General features: G+C 34.4%; 2 protein-coding genes and 1 pseudogene across 7 annotated transcripts in view; 2 read left to right on the forward strand and 1 right to left on the reverse strand.

Annotated features, from left to right (window-relative positions):
* Positions 1 to 3,264, forward strand: LOC147405811 (uncharacterized; annotated as a pseudogene). Its single transcript, XR_015176083.1, has 4 exons — positions 1 to 480; positions 571 to 656; positions 2,586 to 2,687; positions 3,029 to 3,264. The product of XR_015176083.1 is annotated as an uncharacterized LOC147405811 (transcript).
* Positions 1 to 22,855, reverse strand: part of LOC147405808 (uncharacterized) — a 75,208-nt gene that overhangs the window by 39,681 nt on the left and 12,672 nt on the right. The gene's annotated exons all lie outside the window — the stretch shown is intronic.
* The window catches only part of LOC147405812 (lysine-specific demethylase JMJ13-like), a 27,601-nt gene continuing 7,772 nt past the window's right edge, over positions 3,027 to 22,855 (forward strand). Inside the window, exons 1-14 of one of the 4 annotated variants that reach the window (XM_086433655.1) lie at positions 8,717 to 9,027; positions 9,513 to 9,928; positions 10,054 to 10,311; positions 11,859 to 11,906; positions 12,561 to 12,698; positions 13,277 to 13,325; positions 13,406 to 13,461; positions 13,627 to 13,818; positions 13,897 to 14,014; positions 14,886 to 14,945; positions 15,042 to 15,584; positions 15,976 to 16,032; positions 17,655 to 17,775; positions 19,582 to 19,725. In XM_086433655.1, the coding sequence (XP_086289781.1) occupies positions 8,862 to 9,027; positions 9,513 to 9,928; positions 10,054 to 10,311; positions 11,859 to 11,906; positions 12,561 to 12,647 (975 nt within the window). In that variant the 5' untranslated portion in view covers positions 8,717 to 8,861 and the 3' untranslated portion in view covers positions 12,648 to 12,698; positions 13,277 to 13,325; positions 13,406 to 13,461; ... (5 more) ...; positions 17,655 to 17,775; positions 19,582 to 19,725. Of the gene's footprint in view, positions 3,098 to 7,743; positions 8,159 to 8,546; positions 8,604 to 8,716; positions 9,028 to 9,512; positions 9,929 to 10,053; positions 10,312 to 11,858; positions 11,907 to 12,560; positions 13,462 to 13,626; positions 13,819 to 13,896; positions 14,015 to 14,885; positions 14,946 to 15,041; positions 15,585 to 15,975; positions 16,033 to 17,654; positions 17,776 to 19,581; positions 19,726 to 20,398; positions 20,567 to 22,855 lie in introns of those variants that run through there. The other 3 variants (XM_086433658.1, XM_086433659.1, XM_086433657.1) reach the window with 3 other exon arrangements.

Below are 22,855 nucleotides of genomic sequence, written 5' to 3' on the forward strand. Positions count from 1 at the left end.
TTTTATCATGGCAGATTGTCAATTGTTTTTCTTAATGTTTGTTTGATTATACAATTTTCTGTAGTTTCTGCTTTGATTTCAACTATGATGATTGAAACCCTAGTTTTTGGTATGTTTGAGTCGACTAGAAAGAGCCTTTAGTATTTGGTTCTGATAAACCCTGGTTGTTTTAGATTTTTTTTACTATATAGTTTTGTGTCGTTGATTCTCTCTCTTTGTTCAAATTAACCTTTTAATTACTGGAAAAATCTAAACTTTGATTCCCAGTTGATGGAGAAATTGTTATCTTAGTGTTTATAGGAGCATTTCAAACTACAATCTGGTTGTAGTCTTGTAGATATGATTTTTTTTTACCATACTTTGTTCTTTATATTTGTTTGAGTTTACAAAAAAGTCATGGAGGATGGACTACTGTTATTGGGTGATTCTTTAAGGACTGTTATTGGGTGTTTCCTTAGCAATTCGTTGACCTTCATGATGGTCGGTTACCACATATTCATTTTTTCCATGCAGAATTGTGTTTTTGGTTATTTCCAATTTGTTAATTCTCTCTAATTTTCTGTTCTATAGGTTTATGTATGGAGCAAGCAGAACCCCTTTATCCCTATGAGTTTCTTGGGCGCCTCTTTACTTTTACAGCAGCATATCTACCATGGGTGAGTTGCCGAACCTCTAAATACACCACATGTTTGTATTATATTCTGAGACTGGATAACCTCATATTCATTTCTTTGATGACCCTAACATAAAGGGTAGTAAAAGTAGCACTTAAAAGATCTTGACACGTCCTTCCTCCCCCCCAACATGCTTGCTTCCTTTCACTTATCACTTTTTCCTGCCTTTCCAAATAGCAGATTTATAGTTTCTGTGAGCTCATGACATGAGCTTAAGTGTGAATCATAATGGTGGTACCAAAATATGATTTTAATCATTAATGCTTCTAGCCTTTCCACTGTAGAAAAGGTATCTTGGGTGTTAAATCATTAATTTATTCTTTCATAATATAAATCGTACTCTTTGCAAACTTCTGTTATACCTATGTTCTCCATAGTCTTCTATTTTGGTCTCGCTTTTTTACTTGTTTATTTTTTGGATGAAGTTATTAAAAAGCTTTAGCAACTTCTCTTGAAATAAGAACCATTGCTTTATCAAGTTTAAGTTTCATAGTAATCAAACAATAACTGTTGTGTTATCATCAAAGTCTTGTAAAAAATTTGGGCTTAGTTAACGAATGTTGTTCCTCCATTATGTTATGTTGAAAGCTACATCGTCTGTTTTGGAAGTGAATCAATCTATAAACATCAAGTACTCATGTTCCAAAAAGAATGGAAAATTTTAAATCTTCATTTGGTGGCAGCTAGAATATGATGAAAATAATCAATTTGACCTTTCATCTATGAATATGATGACTCCCATGCTAAAGAGAAGCTAAAACTTATGGGGACATTGAAGATGTTTGTAAGGAGAAGGAAAACCCAATGAAAAAATCAACAAAGCACAATGATTGGGTTTGAAATATCATCAAAGCCTTGTGCAAAGATTTGGTTCAGTTTAACAAATATTGTTCTTCTATTCAATTATGTCGAGAGCCACATCTTCATACAATCGGATTTGTAAATCAGATCATTCATGGTTTTGTCTCTATTAGATTTAGAAATTCATAGCTACTTCAAGACTATATATGTTTGTTTCCCTTTTGGCGCTTTTGGTTCTTTGAGGACTCTGCTAATGTTTCAGTGTTGAAGACATTGGGATATCCATATATGATATTTTGGTCAGGTTTGAAGTTTATAATGCAAATGTTTCCTCTTCTTTTTATCTATATGTTAGTCCTATTGTTTGCCTTGTTTATTTTAACTAAATAGGAAATACTTTCTTTTTCTCCTCTTGTTTGCTCATGCATATGAGATCATGCTAAATGAAGTTACTGTCACATATAGAGTACTTGGTTACCTTCTTCTTGATGTTGTCAGAATATACTTGAAGAAAGTTGAATATCTATACCATGACTGTAACAAGATTCTTAGCAAACTAACTACTTATGCACTTTCAGGAAAAGATAATTCAACTATAGAACCCATGGGTGAATCAAAATTTTCTATCACTCTGCTGGACAAGTTCGAACTTGACACTTTCAATCTTGACATCATGGAAGATATGAGTCGGTAAGAAGTTGGATGTCCAAACAGGATTAAGTTTCTCCTTTTCTCTTTTAATCAAATCATTTAAGCCCACCATTAGTTTGTTTGTTGACTTTTAGGGGCAATGTGAAACCACATCAATAGATAACTCTTGAAGGTATTGGATTTTTAAGTTATTTCTGAATCTCTTATTAGATTCTTTATCTTTGATCATTTTGAACATGTTCTCGTATTCCCCCCACCTCCACCACCGCCCAAAAATGCTTACAACCAGGTTTATTGTGTTTTTTTTTTTTGGCATTGTTGAGTTGCCAACTAATTATTTCCACATTTCTAATTGACCTTGAAATTAGTAGTGGCTTTCATCTTCTTGTTTGATCTTTACTAACTAAGTGATTCTACAGTTTGTTAACTTTTCTTCATTTTCGATTTTGTGTGGTGCAGTACGAGGGTGAAGACGAAGATGTGGATGTGGAAGAGGTGGATTTAGAGTTGAGGGATGTTGAGCAGCTATAATATTGTTTTCTTATCTAGCAGTATCTCAAGGTTAGTGTTGATCTTAGAGGATAACCCTTCGTTACAAGAACTGATTGGTTGTCTTCTATTGTGATTGCTTAAGTTTTTTCGTGCTATACCATGCTGTCGTGTGCTCTGTTATGGTCGTTGGCTGGCTAATTGAAACCACGCCCCTGTTATGTTGTACTTGCTGGCATCTATTTGTATTGCTCGTGTTACATGACATTGCTAATAACAAGGAAAGCTATTCTAGTTTGTAACATGAGCTTTAGTGTATCATAATGGTAGTACCAAAAGATGATTTTAAGTTAATAAATCTCATATTGCTAATGCATTTATATGCTTCCTAAGATCACATTTTTATTTTGTAGATAACGTATCTCATTTAGAAGAAGATGAATAACTTGCGCGAGCTCTGCAAGAAAGTCTGAACATGGAGTGTGAGCCTCCTCTTCCTCCTCCTCATTCTTTTCCTGCTGCATTTGTACATGTTGCACATGATGTGCTCTTTAGTTGTGACACTCATTCTATTCAAATTTACAAGTTAAGGTTTGATATTTATCAAAACGTTGAATGGTATGATTGGTGTACCATGATGTTGTTACCATTTTGCTTAGTGTTCTGTATTGGATGTGGAATGTTGTACAAAACGGCATTCCCCATCTCATTAGTAATTTAATTTTTGTTTCCTCCACAAGTCATGAAAGCTTACAGCGACAATGTTTTTTCCATAGTAGTGAGAATTTAAAAAAAATGCTTGGATATCCAATATCATCCCAAATTTCTTTTTAAAATTTTAAACTACTAAATGAATCTTGTCATATTATCTAATTTTAGAATTAGAATTACAAATTGGAATTGGGGTGGAGTTAGAAAATGTTGGTGTGGCAATAGAATTTCTCTAAATAAAATTTGGATAATTTTCGGATAATTTTCGAATGGTAAATAAGTTTTGGACAGTTTTCGAATTTCAATTTGCAATCGGATTCGAATCGGATAAATTTCGGATAGTTTTGGAATTCGACTTGAAATCGGATTCAAATCGGATAATATCGGATATCCGATAATTTATTCGGATACGAATTCGAAAATTGATTAGTGATATCCGATCGGATTCGGATTCGAATTCAAATAGCACTAAATTTTTTCGGATTTGGATTCAGATTCAGATAGAGCACTATCCGATGGGATACCTATCCGTTGACAATCCTAGGTATAGGTCTCAAGGAGAGCCTGTAATACTTTAGAATAAAAAATCTTGTTAATTAATTTTAAAATATGGACACTAATTCCAAAGATTAAATAAATTTTATTTATAATTGTTGAACTAGGTCATATAGGGTACTTGTCAAAATGTAGAATTGCAATATATGATAAAAATATGTTTGACAAAAACATGAAAAAAATGTACCAAAATGTTTGATTTTAATTATTGTCCTTACTCATCGGTGTTAGATCCAAACCATTAAATGGTCTTCATATGAGGAAGATCAACAGGTTGATATTCTAATCAAGAGACCTCCTTTCATTATCACCCCATTGATGTCATCCCTAACTAAAAGGGAAAATTAGTTCAAGGACCCTCTCATGGGGAATTCTTTTTAAATAATCCGTAAGTTTTTGGAGGTTGCTTGGCATGACATTTAATAAAATTTTTCTTTCTAAATATTCTTTGTTCCTCATGTCCCACATTTCTCATGATTGAATATCCTAACCATTCAAATGCTCATATCCATCCAAAAATTGGATTTTTGATACTTCAATCGAAGACTCTATTTCGTCAGAATGGATTTAAGAAAGAAGAAAAAAATTATTTTCAAGGATTTTTTCAGACATTTTGAAGAGGTATGTAAAAAAAAACTAGGTTTTCTTCACTTTTTTTCTTAGTTTTTTTATGAAAATCGATCTATAATGGTTCTATACTATTGTAACTATAAAGAGCAGTGTTTTAAAAATTGGACCGAACTGATGGTCTGATTGGGTTCCACCAGATTTTATAATAAAATCGGTTTGTCTAACAAACCCAACTGATCTTTTGAGTACGATCAGAATGTTCGTGAAAATTAAATGTTTGACATAATAAGCTAACATATATTTATAGTTTAAATATATAAGGGCCTGTTTGGATACCAGGAGCAGAACTACTGTTCCAAAGAACAGGAGCTGAAGTACTCTATGGAGGAGCTGGAAAAGTAATTATGTGCAGAAATGGCGTTTGGCAATCAACTCTATGAAGTACTGGAAGAAGTACTTTTGTGCTGGAAGTTTGTTTGGGAACCATACTGACTTATCATGACTTTTAGAAAAAAGACTAGAATACCCTTATATTATACCAGTTACTGTTTTTTATCTTTTAGTGTCATAATATGCCTTCAAACTATATTGTTTTTGACATTTTAACTATAAATATTAATATAATATAATATAATAAATATTAATATAATATAGTATAATATTTTAAATATTAAATATTAATATAATATGTTTAAATCCATTATATTTAAAATTTAAAAAAAATTTTGACTGACTGTTTTTGACATAATATTAAAAAAAAAAATTGACAGACTGTCTTTTAGTGTTATAAGATGCCTTCAAACTATACTGTTTTTACATTTTAACTATAAATATTAATATAATATAATATAATAAATATTAATATAATATTTTAAATATTAAATATTAATATAATGTGTTTAAATCCATTATACTCAAAATTTAAAAAAAAATTGACAGACTGTCTTTTAGTGTCATAATATGCCTTCAAACTATATTGTTTTTGACATTTTAACTATAAATATTAATATAATATAATATAATAAATATTAATATAATATAATATAATATTTTATATATTAAATATTAATATAATGTGTTTAACTATAAATATTAATATAATATAATATTTTAAATATTAAATATTAATATAATGTGTTTAAATCCATTATACTCAAAATTAAAAAAAAAAAAATTAATATTAATAAATGTTTCTTTTGTTTGATTTAAGGGCAAATGAATTAGAAATATTTTCATAGAAAATTAATAAAGTTAGGGGTATTTTGGTAAAACGAACCGTTAGATTTTGACTCCCCGCAAGAAGAGTTTTGAGAAATAGGTTTTCTTGACTTCTTCATAAAGAGTAATTTCTTACTCTTGCGCGGAGTAACTCTTCGAAAGAGTAGTTCATACAAACGCATCCAAACGACTTCTAACTCCCCGCAAGAGTCAGAAGTAGCCAAGGAGTCCTATCCAAACGCCTACTAAATATCTTCATGTCGTAAGATATTTTTGAACACGACACTCCTAACGTAAGAATCCCACTCTTGGACTTCGTGCTTCCTGCACAAGGGCTTGGAAGAGTGAACCCGTAATGAATCAAGTAGTGAGTGAAGGGCTTAAATGTGACCAAACCGAACGGGAACTCTCTTCAAGCTTCTAAATTCAACACAGGTGTGTGTGTGTGCGCTCTTATGTGACCGCATGGGCACTAGATTTGTGACAGGTGTAGGCCTCCGATTAGGGGGCCGAAGTGCTAAGGTGGCTGTATGTAAGGGTGCATACTTCTTTATAGTTTTGTCACACTCGAAGAGAAAGTGTAGTATAGTCAATTAAGCGAGTACTAGCTAACGTAGGCTTAACTGACGTTTCCTACTTCTATCAAGTAGTGCAATCTTGTTCTGGTCTATGTTCGTAGGAACCACTTACGTTTTCAGAGTTGACAAAACAAAGGAGACATGTAGATGGTTCACAATCAACCATTGTCAATGTGTATGTCTCGTTCATCTTCAACCTCACATAAAATCTTATTTTTTATGGCAGTTACGTAGATGAAATGACAAGGTAAAAAGCTTAATCTGGAACTTCCAAAATGTGAAAAAAGCCCAAATTTGACGGTCTTGGACTGTCAAATTTCATAAAATTCGACGGACCAAGAGGTCAAATTGGTGTCGAATTTTTCATTGTCAAATTAAAATTTTCAACGGGTCGAAATTATCAAATTAATGAAGTATGAGAGAAATTCGACAACTTTAAGCCATCAAATCTGGGAACATCAAGAATTTCAACGGTCCTAGACCGTCAAAATTTAGTTTCTAAAATTTGTGAGCCTTGGCCCGTCAAATTTTTATGTCGAATTTTCCAGTTTTCACATAGTGTTCTTTGTATTTCTATCCTTCCTTTGGAAGCCTAGAAATTGTTTGGGGGCAGGATTTTCACCAGGCCCCATGTGATTGCAAATGGTAAATTGTAGAAAAAATGATTTTCCCTGAAAAACATTATGATTTTAGGTGTATAATTGCACGTTGTGTTTCCCAAAACTAAAATCCAGCTCTCTTTTCGACATTTTCCTAGGAAGTGCAATCCAAGGGAAAAATTCATTTTACCAAGACTACCTTCCTTGAGGAATTCAAATTCTATGCAATCACACAAACCCTGGAGGGGCATCCCAAAGTTACCCTTTTCATTTAAAGGTAAAACAAATGACGTAAAAAGACACATAGGACTGACTTGGTTCTGACTCCAAAGATGAAATCACATACCATGTCGGTGACAATTGAAAGCAAAGATGAAGTGATGGTAAACAAGTTTGCTGCCATTGTACTTGACCATACCAATAAGTCATGAGCACAACATATTCTAATCTACCTACAAAATTCTACCATCTGATCCCAGAACAATAGTTTCTATGATAAGTTTTACGCCGTTAGGTGTATCTTAATGATATGTGAATATAGAGTTTACAGTACACTCAATAAGAGCCGACATGGGCTCACTCTTACAACAAGTATGACGATCATTCTGTATTTCGTATTCAAGGAAACATCAGAAAAGATGTCACCATTGGATCATTGACGTGGATGGACGTGGAGGTCTTGCCAAGGATTACTTGCATCAGCTCTGGTCCTCTGAATCGGCATTGTTGTTATTGCCCCCACTACGTGAAAATCTCAAATTTTTCTAAAAAAATTTGTTGGGCCTGGCCCGTCGAATTTTAAACCCAAAACTCCGCTGCCCGTAGACCACGTTTTTGGGTCCATCACACTCACTCTTTGCCTCTCTCTCTCTCATTGTTTCTCTCTCTCGCCTCTCTCACTGTTTATCTCTCTCTCTCTCTCACTCAATCGATCGACCTCTCCATTGCTCACTCACAGTCGATCGATCGACATCTCACTCTCTGCCTCTCTCTCTCACTGTTTATCTCTTTCTCTCTCTCTCTCTCACTCAATCGATTGGCCTCTCCATTGCTCACTTACAATCGATCGATCGACCTCTCACTCTCTGCCTCTCTCTCTCACTGTTTATCTCTCTCTCTCTCTCACTCAATCGATCAACCTCTCTATTGATTTCTCTCCCTGTCTCCCTCGATCTCATCTCTAGATCGATCTCATCTCTGGATCGATGTCCTCGCTCAATCGCTCTCTATTTGATCGCTCGATCTCTGAACATTGGAAACGATGGAGTGATCTCTCGATCTCGAAGTGATCTGTTCATTATTATTTTTTAAGGTGATTCTCTCTCTCAGGTTGATGCATCCATAGTGTTGTTCAGATTGATGATGATGAGATCTAGGATTTTAGATTCCACAAAATATATTAATTTTGATTTTTTGTTTCCCAAATGTGTTAATTTTACACGAAACAAAACCTAAAAACAAATAAAAATTTGGTTAAGGATCCAAATGATTTCATAGATCTGAGTGTTTTGATTTGATTAGATCTGAATTTTTTCACCATTTTTTTTATTTCTCCTTAGATTCAAGTAGATATTCTACGGTGAGATTTTGAGAAGTTATGGTTTGTTTAATCTGATTATAAAACGAAGGGAAAATTTTCTTTATTTAGTGGCTTTAGAGCTCTTCAATCTCTGAATTTTCTTTACTTTTTAATGTTGCAGGAAGCATGCGAGAAAGAGAACAGCTTGGGGAAGATTTTTGTTGCACGATTTGAAACGGTACAGATTTTGGATTTTAGCTTTTTTCGGATTTTAATGTTTTTTGTTAATTTAGAATTGATAAATTTTATGAAAGTAAACAAACTTTATTTAATAAAATTTGCATTGAAAAATACATCATAACTCTACTATTGTCCTTAGTAGTTATGTTTTCATTCTCTTTTGTAGAGTTCTCAACTTTGAAATACACTATAGATTTTTCTACTTTTCTTTACTTTGGTTTTTCACCGTTGTGTTAAGGTTTCTTTTGTTAGTCTAATGCGGTTCCAACATCGTGCTCGCTGGTCACTAATGAAATTAGGAGCAAGTGCTAGTGTTTCTCCAAATTCTCAAGGAATTATACTTTGCAGCCTTTGCAAACGTGACTGTTATGTATTGTCTATAAAATGTAACTGTCATTTGCATCCCATCTGCCTTCAACATAGTATGGGCATCTTGTATTTTTCTTAAGCATTACCTTTTTAATTATTATTCTTGGAGTCTGACTAACCTTACTAATTTAGTAAGATTTCAACTCTTACTTAGGGTCATTGACCTCACCTTGTGGCATCCAAAAACATGATCCGATGTCCAAGGTTTCTAGAGGACAATATTCTATGAACTTTGAAAAAAAAAATTTTAAAGTTATTTTTCACCATTGAACTTTAATTTTAAATTTGTGAGTTTCGTGGAAGTTTCTGTAGCCGTCCATTTTCAAAACATTGAATGAAGCCCAAATAAATTGAATTTTTTCTTTTGGATCTGAGTTTTTCCATGAAAACTTTAGAGGGCTGTGGTGTTGGATTGCCAATGGGGTAATCCATTTTAGCAAAATTACCCTTAGTAAGACTTAAAATCTCATTATTGTTCATGTTGTTTGGATCTTTCAAGTCCTTTTGACTGATTCTGTTTCCCTATTTGTGAATCCAGAAAGTGAATCACTGGGCTGTCCATGTGGGAACAACCGTGTTCTCTATTATAGAAAATACCTTTTGGAAATGGAAGCTGTAGCCCAGAAGTTTGAGAAGGAAGATGGGATATTAGTGGAGGTTCAACGTAAAATAGAATGTGGAGAGGATATGTATCTGCAGTCAACGTTCTCATTTCCTCAGGAGGATTTGTACAGCCCCTATTGTGAGATAAAGTTCGAGCTTAAGCCTGAAACCATAGAGTCTTCTGAGGGTCAATTTCTAGATCTAGATTGTCTTCTTCATGGCCGGCCTATGTTGAACAAGGGGAAAGAATTCAACAAATCTGATGAAACAGACAACATTTCTCTCACTTCTGCAGCATCAACGCTATGCTCTTTTATAGGGACTCATGAAAGCTCTTCTCTCCCTATTGATGTAAGCTTTAGTTTTTTTGTTGTGTGATTTGAAGTTTGTATTCATTCTTCCGCTGTTGCAAGAAAATTACTTATCAAATCTCATTTTCCAAATTAAGATTTCCTTCGTTAAATTTCATTGTGCAGAGACGCCTGGATTTAAATTTTGTTCCTACTAATGATTCTGAAGAGTTACCGGTGGGTGCATATGAATCTTCGTTATCCTCAACTTCATATGCTGTCGATCAAGGCTGTTTTTGTGGTTCACCGATTATGCCTACTAGTGGGGGTCAGTACAGTGACGATTCTGATTCAGAAATATTTTGGGTTAAACGGAGACCTTCTGTGAAAGTAGAGAAAAGGACTCCAAACAATGTAGTGAACTCGAAGGTTTCTGAAAAGCAGGTATGTTACCTCTTCGTTAAATGTAGTGAATTTAGAATTTTTTTTGGATTTTTCTACTTTTCTTTTGTCGGATTTTAAACCTTAAGACTTCATATTGAAGGTGACACACTCTCTTTTTGAATGAATGAAGCTTTATGGTATGCAAGTTTATACAGTTTTTGACTTTTTTATAGAGCCAAAATAATTTCCTTTAAGACATTATTGTGGTGGTTTGTGAAGCAGCAAGGACGTATTGTTAATTAAGTCATGTGGCCCATTGGTTAAGAGGTTCTTTGTAGGTGAAATATTGTAATTTTCTTCGTATTGTTGTGATTTGATTTTTTTTTCTTCCTGTTTTAGGGAGTTTCACGTAAATTCTGTGTTCTGATTGATTTTCTTTCCTGTTTGTTCTATTCAACTATTTAGCATCACGGGTTGAAGGTTGGAGTTTTCCCAAATTTCATAGAATTGCAATTGCTCAGTGCCTTACAGTTTTAAAAGAAAAGAAAGAAGAGAAAAAAAAAACTTGCATCTGCCCATTGGGATGATTCCCATATCCTAATATAGTCAAAACTCTAGAGTAGTAAAGAATTTTCTTTTTGAGTAAAAAAAAAAACACTCGCATCTGCCCATTGGGATGATTCAAATCGTAGATTAATTAAGGCGGATTAAGAGTTTGGTGAAGTCAGGGCGTGAGAGGTCACATGCACCATAAGAGAAGATTGGCACTCATTACCCCTTACCTTCCTCAAAATGCACCCAATCAGGAACAGGTTGGCGAGAAAAAATGAATCCACTCATCAATTTGTTTTGAATGGGTTCGGGAAGAGGTCATTGAATGCAAAACAAATGGTGGAACCCAAAAACACACCCCAAAGAACAGAAATCAGATCCAACGACGATATCAAATAATCGCATCTAAAAACAGTGTTTTTCCAGAAAACAATTTCGACCAAAGATTTATATGTAAATCACCAAAGATTTATCACACATCTTGGTGTGGCATATTAGTATTATTATGTTGGAATGATATAATTTTATGACTTTTAGAGAAAGCTGCAACTTAAAATGGTTTGGAAATGTATAGAGAAATGTACACACACATACATATGTGTGTGTGTGTGTGTGTGTGTTCCCCTTATTCTTTGTCCCACATCCTCACGAATATCTCCATCTTTATGGTTGATTGTTATTATTTTTGATAAGCGTGGTTAATGAAATTTAAATAACAGAAGTAGCATTTTCAGAGTATTTCTTGCGTATCAGTTTTTAGTCTTAACTAGCATCTCAGTCCTATGAGTCTCCCTACTAAATTTGCGTTAAATCTATTTTAGGTTATGTCTCGCTTATCAATCTTAGCTAGCATCTCATCCTTATGGGTATCCTTACTTATATGGTTCTACCTATCTTAAAAATCTTAGTTTCTAAGAAGTATAACCAGGTTACATTTCGTTTTGAATTTGTGCCTGTGAATAGGGAACATCATCTAATATGCTACTGATCAGTTTGTGCTTTTATGTTTACTATAAGAAACAAAAAAACAAATTATATTACTATGCTGGATGTAGGTGATGGCATTCTTACTGAAGGTGAAGTGTGCAAAATTTACAGGAAAGGTATTTAATTAGTTTGATGGATTAACTTTTGGCCAACACTTGGACCTTTGCACAAATAATTAGTTTGATGGATGATTTGTAGTCATTATATTTGAGAAAGAAACACAATTGATTTTAGCCAGATTTAGATTCTTTCAGATTTTTAGATTGTTGATTAAGAATCACCAATGCTATTGAAAGCCTTATCCGAAAGACTTTTAGGAAAATCAGTCCTAACTGCTATAGTCACGTGTGCTGTTATTGAGATGTTTAAGAATCACCAATCAAACAAACTTTTGGTATCAATCAAGCTACTTGTAGGTCCATCAAAATATGGGTAAAAGTTCATGAATGAGTGAGTGAGTGGACCAAAAAGGTGTGCCATACGTCCTATAATATAAACATACACCTTAGCATGCTCAAAGGTTCTGTACAGTCAGAGACAGTCCTTCAAATAAACAAATCAAAATATGTTACTTTTAAAAGCTAAAGCTGCAATTCTTAAATTATAGGGAACAATTTGCGCCACTAACCAACGAATGTTTTCTATATAAACTATACCATTCTAGACTGGTGGTTGTAGGGTTTGAGTTACATTCTGTTTTGGAGAGAGATGAGAGACTTTATTCCGGATTTGGTGTTTTTGGTTAATGATCATTGCTCATCACATTTCAGTTGTCTACCTACAATGGAGGATTCATTCTCAAAGACAACAACAATACCAAGGTGGAAAACAAAAGTTCCACCACTGTTCAGGGATAGCACACAGTATTACACACATAAAGACAAAAGAACAGATGACTGAAAAGATGGGTAAGAGAAAAATCTCTTATATGATCGACACTCATTGTTGTCATAATTGATCTTTGAAGTACAATGTGCCAACCACCACATTTTTTTCTCCATTACTGGTGTGTGGGTGAGGGACAATTCCTCGAATATCATTCTTGTGAACATCTAAGAGGCTTCTTATTGGCAGCCACTGGTTAGAGGTTGTCTGTTAGTGATGGGATTGGTTGGTTTTGACTGTAGTTAGTTACCAATAGAGATACCAGCACCTGCAAACGAGTATTTTCTGCCTATATTTCAACACTTGATCTAGATATCTTCTTGGTTGTGGTCTAGCAACACTTTGACCTGTTCAAGGCCACCCCCCCCCCCCCCCCCCCCGACCAAAAAAAAAAAATCTTATTTATATGCTTAAAAAAGTAAACTGATCAGAATGGATTTCACTCATCCACGGCTTTAGATTCAGGCAAGCTAGTCAATATCCCAGGGCAAGAAACAAGAAAAGGGCAATCATTTTCAAAGTCCTAGGAAGAACTTAAAAGGGCGGTGTTAATCTGTCTAATTTTGTTTAGCATTTTTCTATTTCTCTTAACATGAATCAGGACAATCTTGTAAACTTGATGAAGCAAGCCTGCCTTGCTGATATTCCAGGTGCTTGCAATCTTTATCCTTCAAATATGTGTTTCTTTTATCATATATTAACTTACAATATTTTATTTACATTCCTTTAGCTAGTCGTGCCGCTGATGGAGGACGTGTATCGGCCACTGCAATTGAGAAGTCTTTGGTAGGGTTCCATTGGGCTGCACTTTCTATCTTCTCCTTTTCTATAACCAAATTTTACTACTGTTCTTGGTTTTATTGTTGTTGATGACAATAAAAGTTCTACTTGAGTGTTTTTTTGTAGAAGGTGAAATGAAACCTCTGCTAACTCTCTGTTTATGTTCTGAAGATTGACGAATTACATGAGAGGGAAAAGGAGCTAAAGCAGGAAGTGGCTGAGTTGCGGTGGAGGTAGTTTTAAACGATTAATACTTTCTAAAGCAAGACATGTTGTATATATATGCTTGAGAACTTGATTTGCATCTGCAACTTGAAATGTACCCATGAAGAAATCGAGAGGTTAAAATTGCAAAATACTCAGGTTGGTTTTTTGCCTCCATACTTGTCGCTTCTGTCACAATCCAAAAGGTTTTAGGTTTGATTTTCTAATATGTTCCAGGTCCAGTCATGATCAGAATCTCCACATGAGGCCCAAATTTTAGTTAAGGAATCCCATGGACCTTGTGACAATGATGAACAAGACGGATTGAAGATCAAAGATGGCCCAATTTGTGCAGGTTTCTTATTTCTTGTATTTGATTTACCTAACATTACCTTTGGTCATAGGATGGTTGTTCATATTATTTATTATAATTTCTCATTTTCTGCATCATCATATTCTTTTTAGGTATTTAGAAGATTAGGAATTTTTAGTTTTGCGGATGGATCTCTATCCCCGGTACTCCCATCATATATGCCTTTTCCAAGTATTGATGATGTTGTCAGAATAAATCAAAATTTTTTTTTTGCCCATTCAACTCTATCTAGAGGTCATAATCAAATCATTTATTATAATGCATGCTATTCTCTCCTAGATAATCGACACTAGAACCCTATGATACAAATCAATATATGTTATGTTCTCCGCCGTAAGAAAAGGAAATAAGAAATAAGAGCAATTTCTACAGTTTTCGATGAAACAAAATGACATGTTCTATAACATGAGGCAAATCAAAATTAATCCCCTTAATTGTTGTATACTTAGTTGTAATGATGTTAATCGTGGTTCCAACTCCGCCACCGACATCGACCACCAAGTTCAGGTTCTCAAGTGTGTATGTCTCCATAATCTTCCTCATGACAATTGTTATGTGATTGAACATTGTTCTATTAAAGACCTGATTTATTTTAGTCTAGGCTTCTAGCCGAAGTATTGGTATGTAATATGTATCCTCTCCATGGGCTTTGTTAAATGGAAATTGTAACATAGAAATATTTTAATTTTTTTTAGTTTATCTCTTCCTTAATTTATTTGAAAAACTAGGATAAAAATCTTTATTTTTATTTATTTATTTCTATTTAAATCTATTGCTATATTTGTTTATGTATAATAGCATAGATTTTTGAAGATGAACTCGGGCTAACCTGAGCTCAACTTGATTTTAGCAGCTCAATCATGGGTTGAGCTCCGGTTAATGAGCTCAAGCCTGATATTTCGCAACATTGCAGGTAATTATAATTGTTCCTAATTTGTTCATTGTTTCTTATTATAGGCACATTTTCTTAATCAATTATAACGAGTTTATCATTCTTTGTGTTGTGCAGATTTTCGCATTGTTCCTAAGGCCAAAGAAGGAGCACAAGCACTATGTGAAAATCACAATTTTTTCTAAAAAAATTTGTTGGGCCTGGCCCGTCGAATTTTAAACCCGAAACTCCACGGCCCATGGACCACGTTTTCAGTTGAATTTTAAACCCGAAATTCGCTGCTCCTCTTTCCCTCTCTCACAGTCGAATCTACTGTTTCTTTCCCTCTCTCTCTCTCACAGTCGATCGATTGACCTCTCACTCTCTGCCTCTCTCTCTATCTCACTCAATCGATCGACCTGTCCATTGCTTTTTCACTGTCGATCGATTTCTCTCCATTGCTTTCTCACTGTCGATCGATTGACCTCACTCTCTGCCGCTCTCTCTATCTCACTCAATCGATCGACCTCTCCATTGCTTTCTCACTGTCGATCGATTTCTCTCTATTTCTTTCTCATCTCTGGATCGATGCCATCACTCAATCGCTCTCTAATTTATCGCTCGAAGTGATCTCTCGATCTCTCAAGATTGGAAACGATGGAGTGATCTGTTGTTTTTAAGGTGACTCTCTCTCTCTCTCAAGTTGATGGATCCATAGCGTTGTTCAGATTGATGAGTATGAGATCTAGGGTTTTGGATTCCACAAAGTATATTAATTTTGATTTTTTGTTTCCCAAATGTGTTAATTTTACACAAAAAAAACCTAAAAACAAATAAAAATTTGATTAAGGATCCAAATGATTTCATAGATCTGAGTGTTTTGATATGATTAGATCTGAATTTTTTCACCATTTTTTTTCTATCTCCTTGGATTCAAGTAGATATTCTACGGTGAGATTTTGAGAAGTTATGGTTTGTTTAATCTGATTATAAAATGGAGGGAAAATTTTCTTTGTTTAGCAGCTTTAGAGCTCTTCAATCTCTGAATTTTCTTTACTTTTTTATGTTGCAGGAAGCATTTGAGATAGAGAACAGCGTGGGGAAGATCTTTGTTGCACGATCTGAAACGGTACAGATTTTGGATTTTAGCTTTTTTCGGATTTTAATGTTTTTTGTTAATTTAGAATTTAGAATTTAGAATTTAGAATTGACAAATTTCAACTTAAGAATTTTATGTTTTAGTTAGATTTTATGAATTTTCATTATCTATATTTCATAATTTTTCATATATTTTTTTTTATTGTTTTCAACAATTTTGGAAGTTTTCCTTTGTCGATTTAAACCTATAATCCAACTTTGTGACGATTTTTGAGACATAGTTGACCTAGAATCAATGTCGGGTTGGAACCTCATTGTATCATATATTTGTCGAAATCCAAATCCTTGATCTAGACCTAAAGTTATTGGATTGGATTTTAAGTTTGATTCGATCTATTAATAATCCTATCACACTCAATGAAAGAAAAAACAAAAAAAATAAGTCTAATGTGCACGCCACCCAACAGTGTGAGAATATATGTGAAGATATATGTGATAATTGAATCTTTTTACAGTGCATATTATAGCCTTCCACAGTCAATCTTCTCTCTTTTGATCTTAAATAGTGCACGTGACTTGGTACCAAATTTTTTTGTCTTTGTTTCCCTATTACAATGCATATTATAGCCTTCCTTAATATTTCACTTCTTAAAGTTTCAAAACACATTTAACTTATCAGATAGCAACCCTTTGCATCACACTGCATGTACTAGCATTTCTAGACTAAGAACTATGTGCTTGCTAGGCCTATTTAATTGTGTAGTTGCAATGTGCCTGCTACCAGGACTGCATTCTTGAGTCGAGCCTTCAAAGCATTGAATCCAACTTGTTTAGGATAGTTTCTCCAATTCAAGCACTTCACACTGTTTTAATCTTTGATGAATGGAACTAAACAATGTTATCTTAAACGAGTTTCAAGAAAGAAGCAAGCACACCGCACCCCATGTGATAATAGATTATCACAATAGGTCCAAGATTGTCTTTACTGGCGAGGTTCAAGTCATCTATCTCTCTGTTTCAGTGAATTGATGGAGTGAGACGATCAATTGAGATGAAACAATGCAATGGAGTAATATGTCTTGATAAGATTAAACCAAGTTTAGTGCTTAACCAAGTGAAAAATTGTTGTTTGTCTATAATGAGTCATCAAAGACACATTATAAAAACAAGATCCTAAACATATTAATATTTCTACCATAAGACCATCTTATACGTGATGATAAGTACCCTTATGTATAATCCGGTTACCTTACTGGAATGAGATTTCACGATGATCATTGAGTCATATTGAATTAATCTCAACTCTCTAGTTTCTTAATGAGACTGCAACTTGCCACTTAATTTAAATCTAATGGCTGAAACACAGCTTTCCATTAGTTTTCATTCTCATTGAAATCCCATAAACTGCTAATACAGAGATTTCGCATGGGCAATGAGCTTTACTTTTTTCCTTTTCCTGATTAGTCATACTGCATGTAGTATTATTTGGAGATGGACTCTTCCAATTCTGGTTCTCTACTAGAAGATTTTCCTTTCGTTTAAGTTAGTATTGTAATAGATACACGCTTTTAAAATCTTTGAGAACATTTGCTGTAGTATGATAACTTAACTAGACTAATCCTCCTTTCGGATTTCTAATGTTTTCTTTCTCAGATAAAAACTGGTGCAAGCATATGCATATTTTAAATTTGGGATCGCATCGGTGATGAAGATATCTAAACTGAACCAAGTGACTCCTATAAGTATGCCTTGAACTGAAATGCAGACCTTGCAGGTGTTGATACTCATTGTAACATCACACTTTACTGAGATTTTTTTTTTCAGCATTTCTTTTGTTAATAATATTATCTTTAGGGAAAGTTGTAGAAAGGGACAACTTTTTGAAAGTTATTGCAACTAAGGATGGTAATTTGAAAATATGGCACCCAAGGATTACCTTTTACATAAATAATTGCACCAAGCCCTTTTGTCTCTCAAATCCAACTTTTACATCTCACTCTGCCTTCTTTTGAAATATAAAAAAGGGTAGTCTACAAATCACTGTTCATATAAGAAATATCCCATGTGCAAAACAAAAGGGCATGATTAAAAAATAATTGAAAAAATGGAACATGATTACGGTTGCTAGTTGAACATAACTTCACCATTTTATTTTTTTCGAAGTAGTTTGTATATAGAAGGGCAAAAATGGAACTTAAGTTTGACTTGAGAGGACTTTGGTGCAATTATTATTTTCTGCATTTTCACATATCTTTATCTCATTGATTCATTAATTTTCCAAAGGAAAACACTAGCCACAACCCATGTTAGAGAGTCTCCATTAAACAATCGTTTAGATGCTAAGGATTCCCAAGAAAAATGTTTCCCTAAAAGGTTTATGTTACGCCCTAGAAATCAAATACTGATCTCTAGAAGATTTTTTTTTTCTTTCCCTATATCTATTAATGGAGAGCCTCAAATGTGGGCTGAGGCTAGAGAAGTCCTTTTCCAAATCTTATCTGACTAGCTGAATGTGGAGTTCAAAAGCCCAGATTTCAAGACTTGCAAACTGTGTCAAACTATACAAAGTTCTATTCAAATTAGGGGTCATGAGTTGTTAGTACAAGGTAAAATTGTTAAGATGAATCTTGACATACCATAGTGACTAAAAAATTCTGCACATGGTTGACTGTGGCTAGTTATTACAACTTGAACAAGTCTTAAAAACTTGTTCATCATTCACCCTATCTTGAACTGTTGTCTTCTTTTCAAATTACTCCTCTAAACTCATCTGTTCTTTTGTCTTTATGTGTGTAATACTGTGTGCTATCCCTGAACAGTGGTGGAACTTTTGTTTTCCACCTTGGTATTGTTGTTGTCTTCGAGAATGAATCCTCCATTGTAGGTAGACAACTGAAATGTGATGAACAATGATCATTAACCAAAACACCAAATCTAGAATAAAGTCTCTCATCGCTCTCCAAAACAGAATGTAACTCAAACCCTACAACCACCACTCTAGAATGGTATAGTTTATATAGAAAAAATTGTTGCACAAAATTAATTATTTAATTATTTACAATGACTAAAATCATTCTTTTTAGTAAACATTTTGATTTATGGTCGTGAACAGATTGTATATTTAATGACAAAATTTTATTTGTAAGATTTTACAGCTCAACATATGCTTTTTCTTAATAGCCATTTTGATTGTTTGATGCATATATTGTCATTAAAATAAATTAGTTTATATATTTGTACAAAAGAAAGATAAGATATTAAACATCAAAATATTTCTACAAGATTTTACAACTCAAGAAATCTTTTTTCTTGATAAGTATTTTATTTTGTTCTTACTGAAAAGATTTTTTTATTTTTTAAGATTTTAGAACTCATGTATCTTTATTGTTTATAAACCAGAGAACTGAAGCTAAGTAGAGAAGGTAGTTGACAAAAAACTTTCACCCCTTGTAGTTTTCACTTCTACAACTAAGCATTATTAAATATATGTGAAGTTTCAAATACCCAGGCTTTAAATTTCTATGTTTTGCACTTTGGAATGTTCTTCTCACAAATCTCTTTGCTGAATTCATATGGCCAGGACCATGAAGAGTTTCTTTCTACTAAGCTTGATGGCTTACTTCAGCTGATGATTGAAGTGCTTCCTTCCTGTCATTTTTCTGCCAAACACCATAGACTTGACTGCTTATACTTCTTAATCACCCATGTTTTTGATTGGTCCGAGGTAAGTCACCCATCTTTCTTATAATTCTGTTATATTTTGATTTTTTCTCAGTGTTAACACCAGTGTGTTCATGTATTCATAAAAAAAAGAAAAAGTGTGTTCATGTCTCAAAAACAGTTTAGTCACATTGTAATTTATCCTCTATATTTTGTCTTTTTTTTCTCTGTTTTCAGCATATGTATATACAATTTTCCATTAAGTTGTATACCATATGAAAGTACTTAATTAAAAATCTCTCATGGATATGGAACAAACCGTGCTGGTGTATTGGAATATCAGTTTCTTAGGTTGGTGTCTGGCACCATATCCATGTTAAGTTACAGAGTTGTGATCATTGTCTTGTTTTGGAAGTAAGTGTTTATAGTGCAGGTCTTTATTTTGAATCGTATATGTTGTCTTAATTTGAACGATGTTTCTGTTGTGCCACGAAAGTTCTTTTACTGCAGCGCTGACAAGGATTGACTATGACAATGATAACATCAGACTATTATCTCAAGACATTATTTAAATCTAAGTCGTTACCCCTCTTTTTCTTTTTCTTTTTTTCCCCCATTTTTCTCTTGTGTGGATTGAATCTTACTCCTTATTTCCAATATTTAGAATACTTGAGATGAAATTATGCACATGCATTTGAGATTAATGTGAATGCAGTAAAGTTCTGTTTCCTTAACAGCAATACACTTGACGAGATGGGCAGCCGGATAGATGAGTTGGAACAAAGCATCAACGAACTCAGAACTGAGATGGGGGCCGAGGGCTCTCCTTCCCCTTTGTCCCCTTCCAAGCCAAGCTGGTTTTGATGATTAGAAAGTCGATCTATACCATGGTGGTAATCCCTTGCATACACGATAAGCAACCTTAACATAAGGTACCCTCTTGGCCACCACTTTCACATACCCTAAACATATTATCTGTGTCAAATAATTTATCTTACCAATCCAAGTTATGCCATGGGATTAATCCCTATTGCAAACCAGGGGTTTCTTACCACCCAAATTGTTAGCCGAGTCAATCAAGTAAAAATAGGCATAAGGACCCATCCAAATCCAACTCGTTGAGCCGAGTTTCTTAATTGTCAGAACATGGGGAAGTATGTCTTCGGTGGGAAAATCTTGATATTAACAAGTATGTGTTGAAGAACAGTAGCGTTACAACACATGGCAGAGACCAACTTTAAGGTCTTTGCTCGCTCTCATGTTTATTTTCTTTTTCCAATGGGTTGAACAACCCAGGCCTGTCTAGCCGCTCTCATGTTCCAACTTTTGGCTGTAATGGCAGAGAGCAACATTGGGGATGGTACGTGGTATCATTGTTGTCTCTAGTTTTTCATCAATTATATGTATTAAACTTCAAATATGGTTTGCTTGTAATTCATTCACACACTAAGGAGAGGGAGTTAAATCTTGTCTTGAAATTTGAACACATTTATATATATAATGCTTCAACTTGGTGCAACTACATATCATCAATGCTCCTCCTCTCACTAGGGAGTGAGCAGTGAGTGTATGAGTTAGTGTGTGTTTGTGAGGGAAAGATACAGAGATGGAGCTCAATGAACATGATTTCATAGAAGAATTACTAGCTCTAAGAAGAGAGACATGGGAGACTTCCCCTAATGGATGATCTTTGGATCTATGTCTGGATTCATGTTGTTTTCGTATAAGATTGGAATTGAGGGGAAAGACGCAGTGATTTCATTGAAAACACATTTGCAGGAGAGTAATTATGCAGAGCGAATTGGGATCGATCATTGGATGGATGAGAATAAGGTGCCGGAAATGATCAATACTTATATGATGAAATTCTATGAGACAATGTCGCAACAGATTGATGTTCTTGCTTTGCATTACAATGTGACGGAAATCGTTGAAGGAGTTCAGCATTATTTGATTAGGCCGTTACAGACTTCGTTTACCGAAAAAGTTCCAGGACAAATGCGGTATAGACCGTTGTCCGAGAAGCTTTATTGCCTTAAATGGAGGATGAGGAATGTAGAGTGGAATGTGATTTATAGAGATTTCCATAAGGTTTTTAGGGAGTTTATGTCTGTTATTGCTTGGGAGGATTTAGTAGAGAAAATTAAGGGTTTTGTTCTTCACAGTTTGGATGTACCGAAGCGTGTGTTCGCAAGTAGTACTATGGTTTTGGTGGGGAGTACGAATTTGTTGTTCTCAGCGGTGGTTTCGATTGTGTCAGGTGCCGCTGGACTGTTCAATTTCATTTCTTAGCTAATGGTGTTCTTTTGGCTTGGTACAGCTGCCATTCAAGCTGAGATACCAGGGCAGAGCGCCTATTTGACTGGGCTTAGCATTCTTGGTGGCATGGCATTGTTCCCATCTGTTTTGGAGGTGAGACGTGTTAACCAACCAACTACTCCAAAATATAGATCTGTTGTAGACGGGGAGAACTTTGAATATAAGAGGGTTATGGGGTTAACTGGAGTATGACACGCCTGAGAGTGGAGGAAAATATTCACTCCCCCTCACCCATAAGAGTGGAAAGAGTTGAACCCGTGACCTATACACCTATACAAACCTAGCGCTCTGATACCATGTTAACCAACCAACTACTCCAAAAGACTGATCTTTTGAAGAGAGAACTATGAATATAAGAGGGTTATGGAGCTTAACTCAAGTATGACACACCCTAGAGTGGAGGAAAACATACACTCTACAAGCCTTGTTCCCGTTCTTTTTTTTCCTAGGATTTTTTGTTCTTTGGATAGAATATATCATACAAATCATGCAGTTTCGTAAACTTCATTGTTTATGATTAAGTATAGTTTTTATAGCCATTGATGAGGTTTTGCAATTTCATGGTAGATAATTTACTTCATTATTTGTACAGGGAGCGATCATGGGGCCTCTACTAATGACAGTGATGATTGCCTTAAAAAATTTATATGTGGAGATACACAATACTGTTTCATATGCATTGAGAAAGAGGGGTGTTGAGGAAAAAATCTAGAGTACTCGACTCTAAATACTCAAATGTTGGATATAAACAAGTAAACGATTTACTTGTACTATACCCTCAATAAAGATATCACTCACAAGTTGAAGAAGAAAATAACACTCTATTAAGAAAAACACACTTTTACAAACACTCACACTTTTTACAACCTCTCAAA

This window comes from Akebia trifoliata, chromosome 3 (assembly GCF_017979445.1).
Source record: "Akebia trifoliata isolate Shusen 1 chromosome 3, ASM1797944v1, whole genome shotgun sequence".
Lineage (NCBI taxonomy): Eukaryota > Viridiplantae > Streptophyta > Magnoliopsida > Ranunculales > Lardizabalaceae > Akebia > Akebia trifoliata.